This window comes from Rhineura floridana, chromosome 3, assembly GCF_030035675.1.
Source record: "Rhineura floridana isolate rRhiFlo1 chromosome 3, rRhiFlo1.hap2, whole genome shotgun sequence".
NCBI classification, from domain to species: Eukaryota; Metazoa; Chordata; class Lepidosauria; order Squamata; family Rhineuridae; genus Rhineura; species Rhineura floridana.
Window position 1 is genome coordinate 208,817,472 of NC_084482.1, and position 16,113 is coordinate 208,833,584.

A 16,113-nucleotide genomic window follows, 5' to 3' on the forward strand; every position below is an offset into this window, starting at 1 on the left:
CTGGACTGAATCACTTCAGACTACAAATGGAGCTGTAGCAGAGTAGAATGTTCCTCCATGCAAGTCAGCAGAAAATCTCCCTGCACACAGAAATCTAGTTGGCAAAAGAAAGAGGGGTCTTCCCTAAGAGGCTTTTAAAAACACACACATAGGATTTGAAACTCAGAGGAAGGCAATGGTAAACCACTTCTGAATACCTCTTACCACGAAAACCCTATGAACAGAGTAGGAGAGCTTTGCGGATACCATGGACTGCGAAAAAGACCAATAATTGGGTGTTAGAACAGATTAAACCAGAACTGTCACTAGAAGCTAAAAGGATGAAACTGAGGTTATCATACTTTGGACACATCGTGAGAAGACATGATTCACTAGAAAAGATAATAATGCTTGGAAAAACAGAAGGGAGTAGAAAAAGAGGAAGGCCAAACAAGAGATGGATGATTCCATAAAGGAAACCACAGACCTGAACTTACAAGATCTGAACAGGGCGGTTCATGACAGATGCTGTTGGAGGTCACTGATTCATAGGGTCGCCATAAGTCGTAATCGACTTGAAGGCACATAACAACAACAATAGGATTTTTATTCTATTTTTAACTAGGGCTGCTGCCTCTGCTTGCTTCATTTACCAACCCTGCTTGCACCCCACCCTGTGGCACCCCAAGGCTTCCCCCCCACTCTGCCAGGGGCCCCTAGCTTTCCCCCCATCAACCCCACCCCAGTCTCACCATACATGGGTCGCCAGAGGGCCTGCCCCGTGTGCACACTGGTCGTCGAAGCCCGCCCTCTCCCCTCCAATGGGATCCAATCCTCCCCCTCCCCCGGGTCTCTACTCTGAGAAGGACTAGCATTGGATAGAACCCCTACGGCTTCCTTCGTCTTCCCCAAGAAGCAGGACCTCCTGCCCCATCTTCCCCCCAGCTGGATCTGCTCTCAAGTTGGGGGATGAACGTGAGAACGGCTTCGTCCCTCTGGTGGGGGATCAGGTAGGTGGAACTCGAAGGCTTAATCGGCCAAGGGGGTAGGGGTGGTCCTTAGACTTCCTTACACTTCAGGTTCCCAACCCATCATATCAGTAAGGAAGGGAGCCAGTAGCAAATAGGGACCAAGGAAGTATGGCAGCCATGAAAGCGACCCCAGCCTTTTCCCCTTGATTTGCTTTTTCTCTGGCGCAATGCCCTTGCATGCACACGACAGCGTTCGCATGAGAACCGGAAGTGGACGCTGCATGGTCCCCCCCTTTCTCTGAGTGTGTATGGTCGTTGCGCTTCCCTATTCCTCCCATCTGAAAAACGGGGGATCGGCCTGGTCAGTTTCCTCGGAAGGAGCCAAAAGAGCCAAGAAGGAAAGGTGGGAAACAAATTCTGTCGCCTCCATTGCGTGGTTTTTCTGCACCCTCCAGATGGCAGAGCGGGAGAGGGAGGGGGCGGTCCTGGTGCAGAGTAAGCCGCCTTGCATGGGTGTGTGTGTGTGTGTGTGGCTGGGTGGGAGCAGGCGCTGCACTTAGGGATGCCTGTCAGTTTGGATGGCTTTCAAAGAGGGTTACCCGCATTCCTGGAGGATCGGGCTGTCAGTGGCTGCTAGCCACGATGGCTCTGTGCCTCCCTAAACCGTCCGAAGCAGTCTCTGCCTCTGGAGGGCAGTTGCTGGGAATCTCAGGCGGGGAGGGGGTGGCTCTGGCCCTCAGGTCCCCCTTGCGGACTGGAGCCCCTCCTTGGCCACCAAATGGAGCATCTGGACGGGCCCTTGGTGGCCACACCCACCATCCAGGCTCCTCTGAAGTTATGAGGGGGATTGGGCCAGGGCGGGCCTCAGACTATGGGGGGCTCTGAGCCCGGTGCCAATATTGTCCCCCCCAACACCTGCCCCAACAAGGCCAGGGCCCTACCTTTCTCTGCCGCTTCTTTGACAGCAAGGCCACTCAGCACCTTCCACCAGCCCCCCCCCTTTCAGCAGTGGCCATTTTGAATGGGAGCTCACCGTTTGGGGAACAGGGGCTGCCCTTTTGGATGGCTGTCGATTTCCATGGCTTTCAAAGAGGGTTATCCGCATTCCTGGAGGATCGGGCTGTCCTTGGCTGCTAGCCACAATGGCTCAGTTCCTCCCTGGGAATCTCAGGCGGGGAGGGGGTGGCTCTTGCCTTCAGGTCCTCCTTGCAGACTGGAGCACCAGCTTGGCCTCTAAATGGAGCATCTGGACGGGCCCTTGGTGGCCACACCCACCATCCAGGCTCCTCTGACATTATGAGGGGGATTGGTCCAGGGCGGGCACCAAACTATGGGGGGCTGTGAGCCCGGTGCCAATAACATCCCTTCCTCCCAACACCTGCCCTCAACAAGGCCAAGACCCTACCTTTCTCTGCCACTTCTTTGACAGAAGGCCACTCACCACCTTCCACCAGGCCCCCCAGATACCCTTCAGCAGTGGACGTGTGTGTGTGTGGCCATTTTGAATGGGAGCTCACTGTTTGGAGAAGGGAAGAGAGCTCAGTGGAAGAGCACCTGCCTGGCATGCAGAAAGTCCCAGGTGTGATTCCTGGCATCTCCAGGTCAGGCTGGGAAAGTCTGAAATCTTGGAGAGCTGCTGCCAGTCAGTGTAGACATTACTGAACTAGATGGTCCAATGGTCTAAGATGGCATAAGGCAGCTTCCTGTGACTCAAGGTAGGGAAGAGCTCAGCTGAGGATGTCCACCCTCTCCTCCTCCTTTCCCCCCCTCCGCCCACCATGCAATGCTGTGCATGTTTACTCAGAAGTAAATCCCCCGTGTCAAATAGTCGCCTCTCCATGCCTCCTATCACATCAGCAGCTCCCAACTTTTTTCCCCATGGACCACTTGTAAGTTGACGATGCTTTTGGTGGACCACTTAACAATGTTTCTGGCTGTTGCAGCTGTTGTAATGCCCTCTGTTAGATGTTGTATGGTTTTTAACTGTATTTTTAATTGCATCTTTTGTACCTTGTATATTGCATATTTGTGACTTACAATCTGAATTCTGTAGAATTCCTCTGGAAGAGCGTCTTAAGTACCTGAGCTCAGCAAACATCCGTGGTGGCTGCTTCTTTCCTAACTTGCCCCAGATGCAATCTCCCTCCTCTATCAATAAATGCTATAGTTTTGTGGGCGGAACATTACATTTTGGATAACTTAAAATGAACTGTTTCCTCCTTGACTGCTCATGAGACTGATGAATGATTTGGGCCCCATCTGCACCATAAATGTGAAGCACTACCATATGCCTATAAACAATCATGGTTTTCCTCAAAGAATCCTGGGAACTGTAGTTTGTTAAGGGTGCTGAGAGTCGTTAGGATACCCCCATTCCCCTCACAGAGCTACCGTTCCCAAAACAGTCAATCTCTCTTCCTAGCACCCTTAACAAACTACATTTCCCAGGATTCTTCAGAGGGAAGCCATGACATTTAAAATGGTGTAATATTGTTTTAAAAGCAAACATTAAGAACGCAAAGCATATTTTGGGGTGGGCAACCCCAGTTAGTATTTTTTTCCCTGCAATCTTCACCTGTTTTCATTGTGTGTAGATGCCCTTGTCCATGCCATGCACCTGCAGGAATCTCTGGGCCAGGCAGAGATATTCTTTATTACTTATTTTTTATGGTTTTATGATGTCCTCATACATTTATGAGCATTTTGCAAGCCTGATAATTTGGACTGAATAACTTTATTGATGTAGCGGAAGGGAGGGGGAATCCCCTGATCATGGAGATATTTGATATGGGGCATTCCAGCACATATTTGGGGATTGAGGGACGTATAAACTTTACTTGGGAGTTCAGGGAACTGTGAATTTTCCTTTTAGTGTTTGGAACTTTCAGGCAAATGAGAAATTGGGAACTAGTAACCCAATTCAGCATTGTAATCCCAGCCAGGATCCATTTCTTTTGTCTCTGGAGAAATGAGATTGAGAAACACTCATAAGAATTCTGCTTTTAGGCTGCCGTCTTAAAGCACACTTTCAAAGAAGTAGAGTAAGACTGTCAGATCTTTATTGAGCATTTGTTCTGATTTGTTTATGGGCTGTTGATACGACAAGGAGCATTCATCCTGATTTTAGTGCAGGGCATTTACACCTCTGAGAAGTGCACTGTTGGTGACCAGAACAGTAACATCATTCACAGAAGGAGTAGATTAGGTGAGAAATCTGTTTCTGGACTGGATCACCTCAGACTGCAGGGGGATTGTAGGAGAGTGGAATGGTTCTCCATACAAGTTAACCAAAAATATCCCTGTACAAAGAAATCTAGCAGGTAAAGAAAGAGTTTATCCTCAGCTAAACTTTTTCCCTGACAGCCTTTTTTTTAAAAACACACACACACGGGATTTTTATTTCTATTCTTAACATGGAGCAGGGGAAGGGTACAGAAGCTTGCTGGCCGCCTCCCCTTGCTCTCCCTGTGAAGCAGCCAAGGCTGCAGCCACTCTGCGCTTTAATGGTTAACAACCACCACAACAGAGTAATGGGGAATTCTTATATTCAAAATGTAGGCAAAACATATTTTTTTAGAAGTTACTTAATTTCATAAAAGAGCAGCAGGACAGATAGGTGACCCTCTCCTTGGTGCTGTCATCACCGTCTTTAACGCAGATGTATCCACTATAACTACTATGCATGGTATGCTAGTAACAGCTTGACGCAAGAAGATAAGGGGAACAGAACACTGGTACTGGAAGTCTCTGTCCTCTCCAAGACATAAGAGGGATTAGTACTGGAATTTATTAGTTCATAGGAGAAATGTACTAGTATGAGAATTGTTAAACATTTCCTAATCGGCTAGAAAATAATGTAAACAGTGTAACCTTTGTGTAATGCTTATGATTGGGAAATGCTAATGTGCTTTGTCCTGGAATATATAAAAACCCAGGTGAACAGTGCCATGTTGCAGCACTCCACCAAACTCAAGGGAGACTGGCTGTGCGTACGGTAGTGACCAACAAAGGCCTACCTTTGCTGCAAGCCTGTATCTTCGTTTCCTCTAGGACCCCCAGTCCAACGGACCTCAAAATTCTCCATCAAGAGCAGCAGTTTCTCGAGCACCAGGGAAGGTTGCAAAAGGACTTCCCTTTCCTGTCCGCCAACTCAGAAGAACTGAAGTGAGTGAGCGGGTGAGTCTCTTTTTGCTTGCAGAGACGTCAGAGGGGGCTGCATGGAGGGAGCCTCAAGATCAAGGTGCACAATTTGGGGTGATGGGTATGGAGGAGGGGGATGTTAGAAGAATCCCCCCATTTAAGAGTCCAGCTGACTCCCAGTGTTTGAGGCTGCAATCCTGCCGTGCTGCTGGGTCCCCTCTGCCTCCTGTACTGAGCTTGCTGTTTTTGGGGCCAGATTTGAGTGTCCCTTGGGAACATCTGCATTTCTGGTGAGGAATAAAATGATGAATGTAGATAGAGCCTGCTTATTTTAAAGTGCTGCATTGTTTCTCTTGGAATTTGGCTATAAGCTTTTGATATCTGCATGTGGAATAGATATAATATATCTAAGAAGAGAGTCCTGAGCTAGATGGACCAGTGGTCTGACTCGATATAAGGTAGCTCCTCATGTTCCTTGTTTCCCTCTTTTGTTCAGCCTGGATGTTTTAATACTGAGGTTATTCTTTAAATCCTCTCCTGCCAGCCCTCCTCAGTTTCCATCTCCCCCAGAATAAGGTTGCTTAAAGCAAACGGGTGGCCCTGCCCCCCTGCTTTTGAAAGTTGGCTTGGCAGATGAAACGCTGAGGAAGCAAAACTTTTCCTGAAACTGATCTAAACAGTTGAGAACAACGTCCCATTCTCTCTTCCTATGTCCCGGGTGGCTGTTAAAAGCGCAGGAGCAGGGTCAGAAAAAAAAGTTAGCAAGGCTTGTCCTTCCACACTTGTGCGAGGTGCATGATTAAAAGGCTCTGAGTTCTTGAAAACACCTCCCTCTTTTAGTCATTTGGTAGGCATGGCCTGGTTCTGTTGGGAGATGCACGTGCCCCAAGACTGGGCATGATTTGCCCTTGATCTGAGCATTCAGTGAGTCTTTCTGGTGACCAGGAAAAGCCACCATAGTATCAATCAGTGTGTATATCCCCATGAAAATATGAACAAGAACGGGTAGCCACTCCCCCTTGCCCAGACCGCCTCCTATTAAATCAGCCCCCTGCCTTTCAAGCCACTAAAAAGCCCCCTCCCTGAGTTAATCTCTTCAAAATATTGGGCAATTTCTCCTGTTGTGGTGGTGGTGGTGGTGGCCTGCCCTGAGACTGGAAGAAGAAGAAAAAGACCCCTCCACAGGTGGTTGGCCCTTTCTGCACTGAGCGAGTGAAGGAGCACGATTCTTGACAGCACCTCCAGAGGGGCTTTGTGGGGGAGACGTGGGGTGGCGGGAGGGAAGAGAACAATCTCAGGCTGAGAGGGAGGCAAGGTTGGCTTTGAGGGACTGAGTTCCATTTTGAAGGGAGGAGATGTGGCAGGCAGAGGAGCCCATCCTCTTTTAAACAATCATTAAGGAAGAATGATTTTGAGTATACAATTGAGCAGTGGGATGGAAAGTCCAACAGTGACTGAGCATTTTTTTCCCCCGAGTGGGGTAGGGAGATACAGGCTACCAAGTAAAGGGCAATGAAGGAGAGAAAGGACATTTGCTGATTCCGGAGAGAAAGGAGGATGCAGGAGGGATGGTTTTCTTGTCCATCAAATGGCCATATAGTTGGGTCAGCTGAGATCATGTAGTCAGCTCGAACTAGAGGGCTGGTGGAGTTTAGGTGGGCCTGTATAGGATTCAGAATCAGTTAAGTTGTCCTTAATTTTAATCGTGGATAGTCTTCTTCCTAAATATTAAGTTCCATATGCATATTTCCTATGTTGTTTTTCTAGATAATAATTGTACGTACATTTTACCTCATTTCTCCCTGTACCAAGATACATTTATGTGCAACGTGCTGTTGATTTCTCTCTGACTGTTCTCATATTTTTCATAAGCTGAAATGCAGTAACTGGTGTTCTCCTGACTGATTTAAAATAAAGCTGTCAAAAATATTTTAGCCTCTCAGGCCATGTTGGGTCACCATCCTTTTGCCCATTGGGGCAATTTAAGAACCTCTTATTCAATTTTGACTTGAGGGGATTGGCTAAATAGGGCTGGGTACTAATTAGGTAATAATTGGGTGACATTTTCTCCCTTTGCAGGCTGCAAAATGGCATCGGAGTGACATTCTGGATCTTCCCCCCTTTACCCAGGAGAGGAAACATCCATAATGCAGCCAGCTCAGGTAGGGGAACATCATCAGGGAGACAAATTGGGGACAGCCAGAGTGGGTCTGTCCTTGTTCCAGGGGGACTAGTTGCAGGTGGCCTTGTCTCTTACCCTTGTGCTTCTGGGGATCCTTCTGTGGATGTCGATTCCACTGACTTTTTCCCATGAACCTTTGAACTTTACACTACGTAAGAAGAGCCCTGCTGGATCAGGCCCAACACCCATCTAGTCCAGCCCAGACACAGTGGCCAACCAGAGTCTTCTGGGAAGAACCTGAGCACAACAGCACTCTTCCAGTGATTCCCAGTAACTGGTATTCACTGGTATACTGCCTCTGACAGTGGAGGTACTACATGGCCCTCATGGCTAGTAGCAGTTCATGGCCTTGTCCTCCATGACTTTGTCTAATCCTCTTCTAAAGCCGTCCAAGTGTGTGGCCATTACTGCATGTTGTGGTAGCAAATTCCAGAGATTAAGTTTGCGTTGTATGAAGAAGTGCTTCCCTTTGTGTGTCCAGAAGCTGCCAACATGTAGCTTTATCGGACGGTCTCGACTACAGCATCAGAGAGGAAAATGTGTCTCTGTCCAGTTTGTCTGCACCGTACATTATCCTCTTTTCAAAAAATCATTTTCTGTTACAAAATGCAAGTTCACATATGAGTTCTTAAAGCACTTTCTCTTTATGTCAATGCTGTCTCAACCTGGTGTTTTCTGAATAGTCCCTATTTCCAACATCTCCCTTCAGATTATGAGTGGAGAACAGATTATTTCCACTCCTTGCCTGTGAGGATCTATGAGGAATGTGTTTGTTTTCATCTTCCAGGAGCCGGTGACCTTCAAGGAGGTGGCCATATATTTCACCAAGGAGGAATGGGTCCTGCTGGATCCAGGCCAGAGAGATCTTTACAAGGAGGTGATGGTGGAGATTCATGAGATGATCACCTCTCTGGGTAAGGATCCCCTTTAGATCACTGGAAGGGTATTGATGACCTTACCCTGGACATAAGAGTGTAAGAAGAGCAGGATCAGGCCAAAGGCCCGTCTAGTCAAGGGCTCTCCTTTCTCAGGGGCCAACCAGATGCCTCTATGAAGTCCACAATCAGGACATGAGTGCAACAGCACCCTCCCCACTTGTGATCCGCATACTGCCTCAGATACTGGTGGTAGCACAGCCATCATGGCCAATGAGTGTATCTGCTATGACTTATTTATCTCATGTCTTGTCTTCTGACCAGACAAGCCTCTTCTTGGGAGTGGGTGGGTGGGACTCCCCGTTTTATTCAGAGGACGCTGTACTAAGCTGGAGAGGTCCAGGAGCAGCAGGCGGGGAGTGCTGGGTTCAGGCTGTGTAGGGCACCTGAATGGCTCTGGAGGTTTCCCCACAAACCCCGACTGCCCCATTGCTTTGCTCCTCCCCCTATTCCTCAAGGCAGGCAGCAGCGAGACCAGCACTGGGAGGCCAGGGGCATAGTGCAGCTCCTCTCAGCCGCCCACTCCTGGATGGGCCAATGGACTGGCTCTGTTTAAGGCAAGTTCCTCTGTTTCACAAAGGACCTCTGAGTTTGAAAGCTAACCCCATCTCCCAGCTGGAAGGAGGAGGAGGAGGAGAAGAAGTCTTAGTCCTTGGCTTTTCAGGAGAGGAGAGATCAGCAGGTAGATGCTCAGATGTGTGATGGGACCCCTCTGTCTCTGGGTATTCTCACTAAATTGGCACAAATGTAGAACTTGAGGTGCCCCCCACCTTGTGCAGGGGTCTCACACCCTTTAACCCCAGTGCTCACTTGAAACACCTGAAGATTCTACTGATGCCTGGTCTATCTTTGCAAATTGCTTTATGGTTTACAACAGGATTTACTTTGTGGCAAGAAGTTCCATAGCTCAGGTTTGCCATACAGAGTTTTGTCTGGAGACTTTGTGACTCAGCCTTCTCCTCTTAGGCAGAATTTGCTGGTCCAGCAGCTATAAGGACAGAAAACCTTTTCATTGGCATCTTGGCATCCCATTGACTCCTTTCAAGAGCAAACACCTCAGATCTGCCATGTCCCAAATGAGCTGGTATGGAAGTAGAAGGATGAAGGGGTCTCCTGTGTGCTGCTTGGGATTTTGTTTAATGATTTCCATCAAGGGCGATGGATAGACCTCTTAGTCACAAAGCTCTCTAAATGCTGTGCATAATAAAATTATAGACTGAAATGACTGAAACTATGTCTAATACATCTTGGTGGGATGATTCATCCTAAAATGCAGCTATGTTTTTTTTTAAAAAAAATAGAAAATCAGCTAATTCTTTAATTACCTTGCTGCCCTCAGTTGGGAAATGACTGCTAAGAATCTTCCCATCTAACCAGTCTTCCATCTTCTGTGATTAAAGCAGGTCTTGTTGATAACACACCTCGCTTAGGATGTCTCTCCTCTCACTCTTTCAAAGGTGCATTAAAACAAAACTAATTCTCCTTGTTATTTTTAAACACTTATCTCCAAGAAGGCATTGAGTTTTATTTACTGCACAAATGCTTATTTTCTTCCTTGGCGCTTGTAGGGAATTGGGTCCCACCACCTACACAAAAATAGTTCCCTCAGCCTCACTTTGTGTAAACACAACTTAAGATATTTGTATTTTTAAAAAATGTATCTTTCAGGGTCTATGGAACGCTGTCCTGCAATAACTCAGAGTTCCTCAGTGAGATCCTTTTCCACTCCCTTAAAAGTCCTTTGAAGCCTCCTAGTAGTTTGGGATCTTAAATGTGTTTGATCAGTTTGTAAAGTCTCAGGAGATAATGTTCCTGACACTTGTTTCTAAGTGGCTTTTACCTTAGAGTCAAATCCCCTAAATCTCTACCCCAGCCAAATCTACCCACAACCCGGTCCACTGCTAGGGACAATCTTCCTTCAATCCCACATCTCCTCTAGTTGATCTTATGGTTGCATGGACAGTTTAGCTGATCTTAAAAATCCACTTGTGTCATGTTCCTATGTAAGAACATTACACAGGGCAACTTCTCGGCCTAATACAGCCACTCGCTCCCTTCTTCTGATCATCATCAGCCTTGTCACCAGTCAGCTACTGTTGAGCAGTTCTGTAACAGTAGAAGGCCTTGAACTTTGACAATTTTACTGGAATACCACAAGAAGTCCCAGAAATGTTTTTCGATATTCCAGATAATAAACAGATATATACACAACATTTCTCCATAGCTCTTTAACAGCTTTCATTTTAATTCCATCAGGAGATATCTGGGGTATCAAGGCTGATGGAGAGTCATCAAAGTTGTCACCAGAAAGAGCTGAGGAGCAGAAGAGTCGCGCTGGAGAGAAATCATATACATGCTCAGACCACGAGGAACATTTCAGCAACAGGTCAAACCTTACTGTACATAAGGGAGTGCACACAGATGGCAAACAATATAAACACCTGAAGTATGGAAAGAGCTTCAGTCATCATTACCATTATACTTTGCCTCAAAGAACTCATACAGGGGACAAACCTTACACGTGCTGGGAGTGTGGAAAGAGCTTCAGTCAGAGTGGCCAGCTTACATCACATCAAAGGACTCATACAGGGGTCAAACCATATAAATGCTTGGAGTGTGGAAAGAACTTCAGTTGCAATAGCGCCCTTACTGTGCATCAAAGAACTCATACAGGGGAGAAACCTCATAAATGCTTGGAGTGTGGAAGGAGCTTCAGTCAGCTTGGGCACCTTACTTCGCATCAACGAACTCATACAGGGGAGAAACCTTATGAATGCTTGGAGTGTGGAAAGAGCTTCAGTAAGCTTGGGCACCTGACTTCGCATCAAAGAACTCATACAGGGGAGAAACCTTATGAATGCTTGGAGTGTGGAAAGAACTTCAGTCAACATCACTCCCTTACCTTGCATCAACGAACTCATACAGGGGAGAAACCTTATAAATGCCTGGAGTGTGGAAAGACCTTCAGTTGGAGTAGCACCCTTACCTCACATCTGCGAACTCATACCGGGGAGAAACCCTATAAATGCTTCGAGTGTGGAAAGTGCTTTGGTCAGAGTATCAGACTTACTGAGCATCAAACAACTCATACAGGGGACAAACCTTTTAAATGCTTGGATTGTGGGAAAGGCTTTAGTCGTAGTGAACACCTTATTTCGCATCAAAGAATTCACACAGGTGAGAAACCTTTTAAATGCTTGGAGTGTGGAAAGAGCTTCAGGAAGCAGTTCAACCTTACATGTCATAACAGAACTCATACAGAATACAAACCTTACAAGTGCTTGGAATGTGGAAAGAGCTTCAGTCAGAGTGGCCACCTTACATCACATCAAAGAACTCATACAGGAGTCAAACCATACAAATGCTTTGATTGTGGAGAGAGCTTCAGTCACAGTAGCTATGTTACTGTGCATCGAAGAACTCATACAGGGGAGAAACCTCATAAGTGCTTGGAGTGTGGAAAGAGCTTCAGTCGGAGTAGCTACCTTACTTTGCATCAAAGAACTCATACAGGGGTCAAACCTTATAAATGCTTGGAGTGTGGAAAGGGCTTCAGTTGCAGTAGCTCCCTTACTTTGCATCAAAGAACTCATACAGGAGTCAAACCTTATGAATGCTTAGAGTGTGGAAAGAGCTTCAGTCAAAGAAGCTCCCTTACTGTGCATGAAAGAACTCATACAGGGGAGAAACCTTAAAAATGCTTGGAATGTGGAAAGAGCTTCAGTTGGAGTACAGCCCTTACTTTGCATCAAAGAACTCATACAGGGGACAACCCTTATAAATGCTTAGAGTGTGGAAAGAGCTTCAGTCAGCAATGATATCTTACTATACATCAAAGAACCCATACAGGGGTCAAAACCTGTAATGCTTGCACGGTAGCCCCTAAAATTATGGAAAACTGTTTCTACAGGTGTTTGCCCCGTGACCTGTCATGTACTAATACAGAAGTTAATCTTTCTTAATTAAAAGTGCGATGAAAGAAAAGGGCAATTTTGAATGACGTTGCGGTTTCTGTGGGGATCAAAAAAAGAATCCATGCAGTGTTAGAACTCACTGCTATTAATTGTTCATTCTTATACCATTTTTACCCCACTGTCCAGCCAAAAAGACTCCCAGGGTGGTTTACATCAAATCAATTAAAGTCAGACAGTCGCTGCTCACAGGTTTACACTAAAAAAAATGGCACAGGGAAGGGGACAGGAAGGGGGGGAATCAAACTTGGGGCCCAATTCTGAAATAGTAATGCTTGTGATGTTCTTTCTCCTTTCTCACAATAAGTTCTTACTACTTTTTTCCTGAAATTTATTTTTGGTATTTCTACTAGAGTCTTGGTTGTTCTGGAGTGTTTTCAAGCCCAGCTTGTCTTTTTCCTTCCGTTTTAGGGGAGAAGGGATTTCCTGCTTTGAATCAGTCCCTTCTTCATTTTTTATGTAAATTTGTATAAATATTAGCAGAGATTGTTAATGGTCTGAGATGTGTGTGTGCACTTACCTAAGTGGCAAGCTTTTACCCTGCATTAGGATCACTGAGACTTAAGACTTAGTAAAATAAGAAAAGATCTTAAGTGCCCTTGTGATGCTGGAGAGGTGGAAACAGTGACTCATGTCCTTCTATACTGTACATTTTATTGTGATCTACGAAGAACTCTAATTGAACCACTCTTATTGGAAACCTTAGGACGATCAGATGCATATTACGTTTTTCTACTCCTCTGACCAAAATAATGACACTACTTGCAGCGTTGCCAAATTTTGTGCTGCAGCGATTAAAATTCGCCACGAACTGAATCTAGCCATCTCGTAACTCCTGTCCTTTGCTGGGATCTCATAATTATGTCTTTGACAACTCTCTTTTATGATATCATGTTTTAATATAATATAACATAATTTTATTCTATAATGTTTATGGTTTTAACAACCTTATTTGATATTATTCTATCCCTTTTTATTGTCTTCTACCTTCGTATATACTGGGATAATTTTCCCCCCCTCCGATAGTTTTATGTTTTATATGTTTTCCTTCCCTTTTTCCTTTTTCCTTATGCTGGTCACTGACCGTAACAATAAAGATATATATAAGAAAAGCTACTTTATTTATGGAAATACATAGTAGATAGGAAAGGCATACCTAGTTCTAATTAACTAAGTTGGAGGCACAATGGCCAGGTTTGGGACTGCCCTCATGTCTCAGGAGGGAGAGAGCAGTTTTGAGGGTGTTTGTGGCTGTTCTCCTGTAAGTCAGTCTTTGGGGATTGGAGCTTTCACTCATAAACAAATTAACAGATTTTGTTTTCCTAGGGTTTATATACATTAGCTTCTTGATTTTGGCTTATTCGCCGATGAGGTTTATATTTCACAATTTTATTTTTTCCAACCTTTTCTTAGCGTTGCATAATGGTTAAAGCTATTACCAGCTTTGCATGTTGTAATTATTGTTCGTAATAGCTGAGTTGCACATTGTTCTTCTGAGTAGAGTTACGTTTACATATCCGTGTTCTATTTTTATTTGCGGAGTAATACTTGTTTGCATATTGTGATCCTCATTTCTCCCTTCCGCAAGATTCATTATGTGTCGTAAATTTCTCTTTGAGGTTATCATGCTCCTATCTTTCATATACTGAAATGCATTTACTGGTTTTCTGCTGATGTATTTAAAGTAAATCTCTCCAAAGGAAATATTGTCAGCATTTTTAGAACTTTGGAATTAAAGAGTTTATGCTTGAGTAATGGTATATACTGAATATTTAATTGAATGTAACACCTGCTAATCAATGATCTATGGTTATTTTTAGGTGTTTAGTTTTATACTTATAATCATTTCTAATTTAGGATAAGAATAGTTAATAGCATAAGCTAAGGGTTTGACCTTTTTCCTGAACTGACCTCTGTCCTTTTAGTGTTCTAAATGTTTTCAGTCAGCTGTTTTCAGATAAATATCTGTGGCAGGAGTAAACAAGGGTACAGGAGATACCATTCATCTGCAGCAGATCCAAGAATACAATGCTTCATAGAATTGTGGTTGAAAATAAGTGTAGAAGGCGTAACCACAATAACTTTAGTTGCTCTGCCCAGGTGGAACAACATTTTGTGACCAAAGAACATGTGCCAGACCCAATGGTGGCGTAAAGACACAAGAAAAGGAAGTCGTGATGACTCTGGGGGTCTTCATATTCCTTTTTTCAGAACAAAAATACCATTTAAAAGTTACTCTTTTTTTTTTAATAGAGATATATTAATAGGATATGACCCTTTTTAGGATGTGAAATGTTATTTAGCCAATTCGATTAAGAGATTTGAGAAAGGAGCTGATAAGCTATGAAACAAGGAAATAATAATCATAAGATGGAATGAAAAGTGTATAACAGCAAAGTCTGGGTTGTGAGCAGATTCTTCTGAGTTTCTGAGCAGATTCAGCCGTGATCTGAGCAGAGCGGTCCACCAGTGAAAATCTTTCCTTGTGTACTCTTCCTTCTGAGTTTGTAAGTAGAGTGCCTAATGCTTGCTGTGTAAAAGGGTGTGTGTCTATTTCTCTTCTAATAAATCTTTCTTTTGTTGATCAATAAATTGATTTTCTGTTAATATTATCCTTCAGTGTGGCTCTTAATCAGGTTTGCTGAGTCTCTACGCCTATTTTATTGATCGCTGGGCACTTGGGCCTTCTTCCCTTCATAGACTCCTGAGTTTTCATAGTGTTGTTGAACTCCTAACAGTATAGCCTTTCAGATTGCCCCTCTTCAGCAAGAACCTCCAGCAGACAGGAGCTGAACTATATCACTGCTGCAGGGGAGGGAATCTTTAGGTGCAAGTCCTTCTTGTTGGGAGAGCCTGCCTCTGGACAAAGACAAATTGTGGCCCAGCTACAATCAGACCCAGGATGTGAGGAGCAGGGCCTAGTCGGTGTGAGTGCCACAGCTTTATGACTCTGGATATTGACGCAAAAGGTCTCTGTCCCTCCCCTGTCCCTCCCCTGTCCCTCCCCTGTCCCCCCTTTCATGCCTCTAGGCACGACTCTCCTTCTGTCCTTTGATTTCCATCATTCCTGAATATTGTTGTACTCTTCTTTTTCCTAGTCCTATTCCATGTTTGGTGTGTCCCTAGGTTTGAATAGCAAGAGTCCCAACCCAGGAAGCCACAAATTATGGGCTACACCCACCCAAGGAGGTAGGATCTAGGCGGTGGGCTTCTCTTTGTGGGGACTGTAGTATCAAATCAAATTGTATTATGCAGTCAATGACCCACAATACAAGCGATTTAAACAAATTAAAACTCAATACAGTATCAACGATAATGCTTTGTTTAAAAATTCGAACTAGCACCGAGTTTCCTTTTTCGTAAAATCTGGGCTATACAAAGAAACTTTGCGACTGATTCAGTAATGGCCTTATGCTTGTCGGATAGAAGGTAATGCAATAGCCATTCAATAGATTTACCCGGGAAAGTTTTAGTAATTGGGAGAATCAGTTTGATACGAGCATCCTTGTATAATTCACAGTTGAATAGAACGTGATCGATGGTTTCAATCACCCCCGGCTTACAGAAACAGAAACAGAATTCCTGGGGAATTCCCTGGAAACGGCCTACAAGAATTGCAGATTGGAGGCAGTTAAATCTGGCACTAGTGAACAGGAATCTATATTGCGATAGAGTCAATTTTTCGAGGTAGGCCGCAGGATTTGGGAAGAGAAAGCTCAGACCAAAATAAAGAGGTGAACATGATGTTCGTGAACTGGACATTGAGTACTGTAGGTCTATGTCCCTAATCCGCTGGCCAATGATGTAGTTTGCCACCCAAGTAGCCAAAAGATCCAATGAGAGGCCAAGACACTTTATCTTCTCATTGAAAATTTTGGACCAGGAACTTATGAAGGAATCTCTCCATATTAGATGTAAATACCCTAGAGGGGGTC

At 44.8% G+C, this 16,113-nt stretch overlaps 1 protein-coding gene across 1 annotated transcript; it reads left to right on the forward strand.

Moving 5' to 3' along the window:
* The first annotated feature begins 1,171 nt into the window (after window positions 1-1,171).
* On the forward strand, window positions 1,172-14,732 carry LOC133381389 (zinc finger protein 883-like). Its single transcript, XM_061620468.1, has 5 exons — window positions 1,172-1,353; window positions 5,001-5,126; window positions 7,170-7,252; window positions 8,060-8,186; window positions 10,464-14,732. Exons 3-5 carry the CDS (start codon window positions 7,238-7,240, stop codon window positions 11,900-11,902), a joined length of 1,581 nt encoding a protein of 526 aa, XP_061476452.1. The 5' UTR covers window positions 1,172-1,353; window positions 5,001-5,126; window positions 7,170-7,237; the 3' UTR covers window positions 11,903-14,732.
* The last annotated feature ends 1,381 nt before the right edge of the window (window positions 14,733-16,113 follow it).

Bases quoted from the DNA above. Each gene is read 5' to 3' on its own strand.
- LOC133381389 (XM_061620468.1), top strand. The intron at 8,187-10,463 runs GTAAGGATCCCC...TAATTCCATCAG, and splicing joins TGAGATGATCACCTCTCTGG to GAGATATCTGGGGTATCAAG.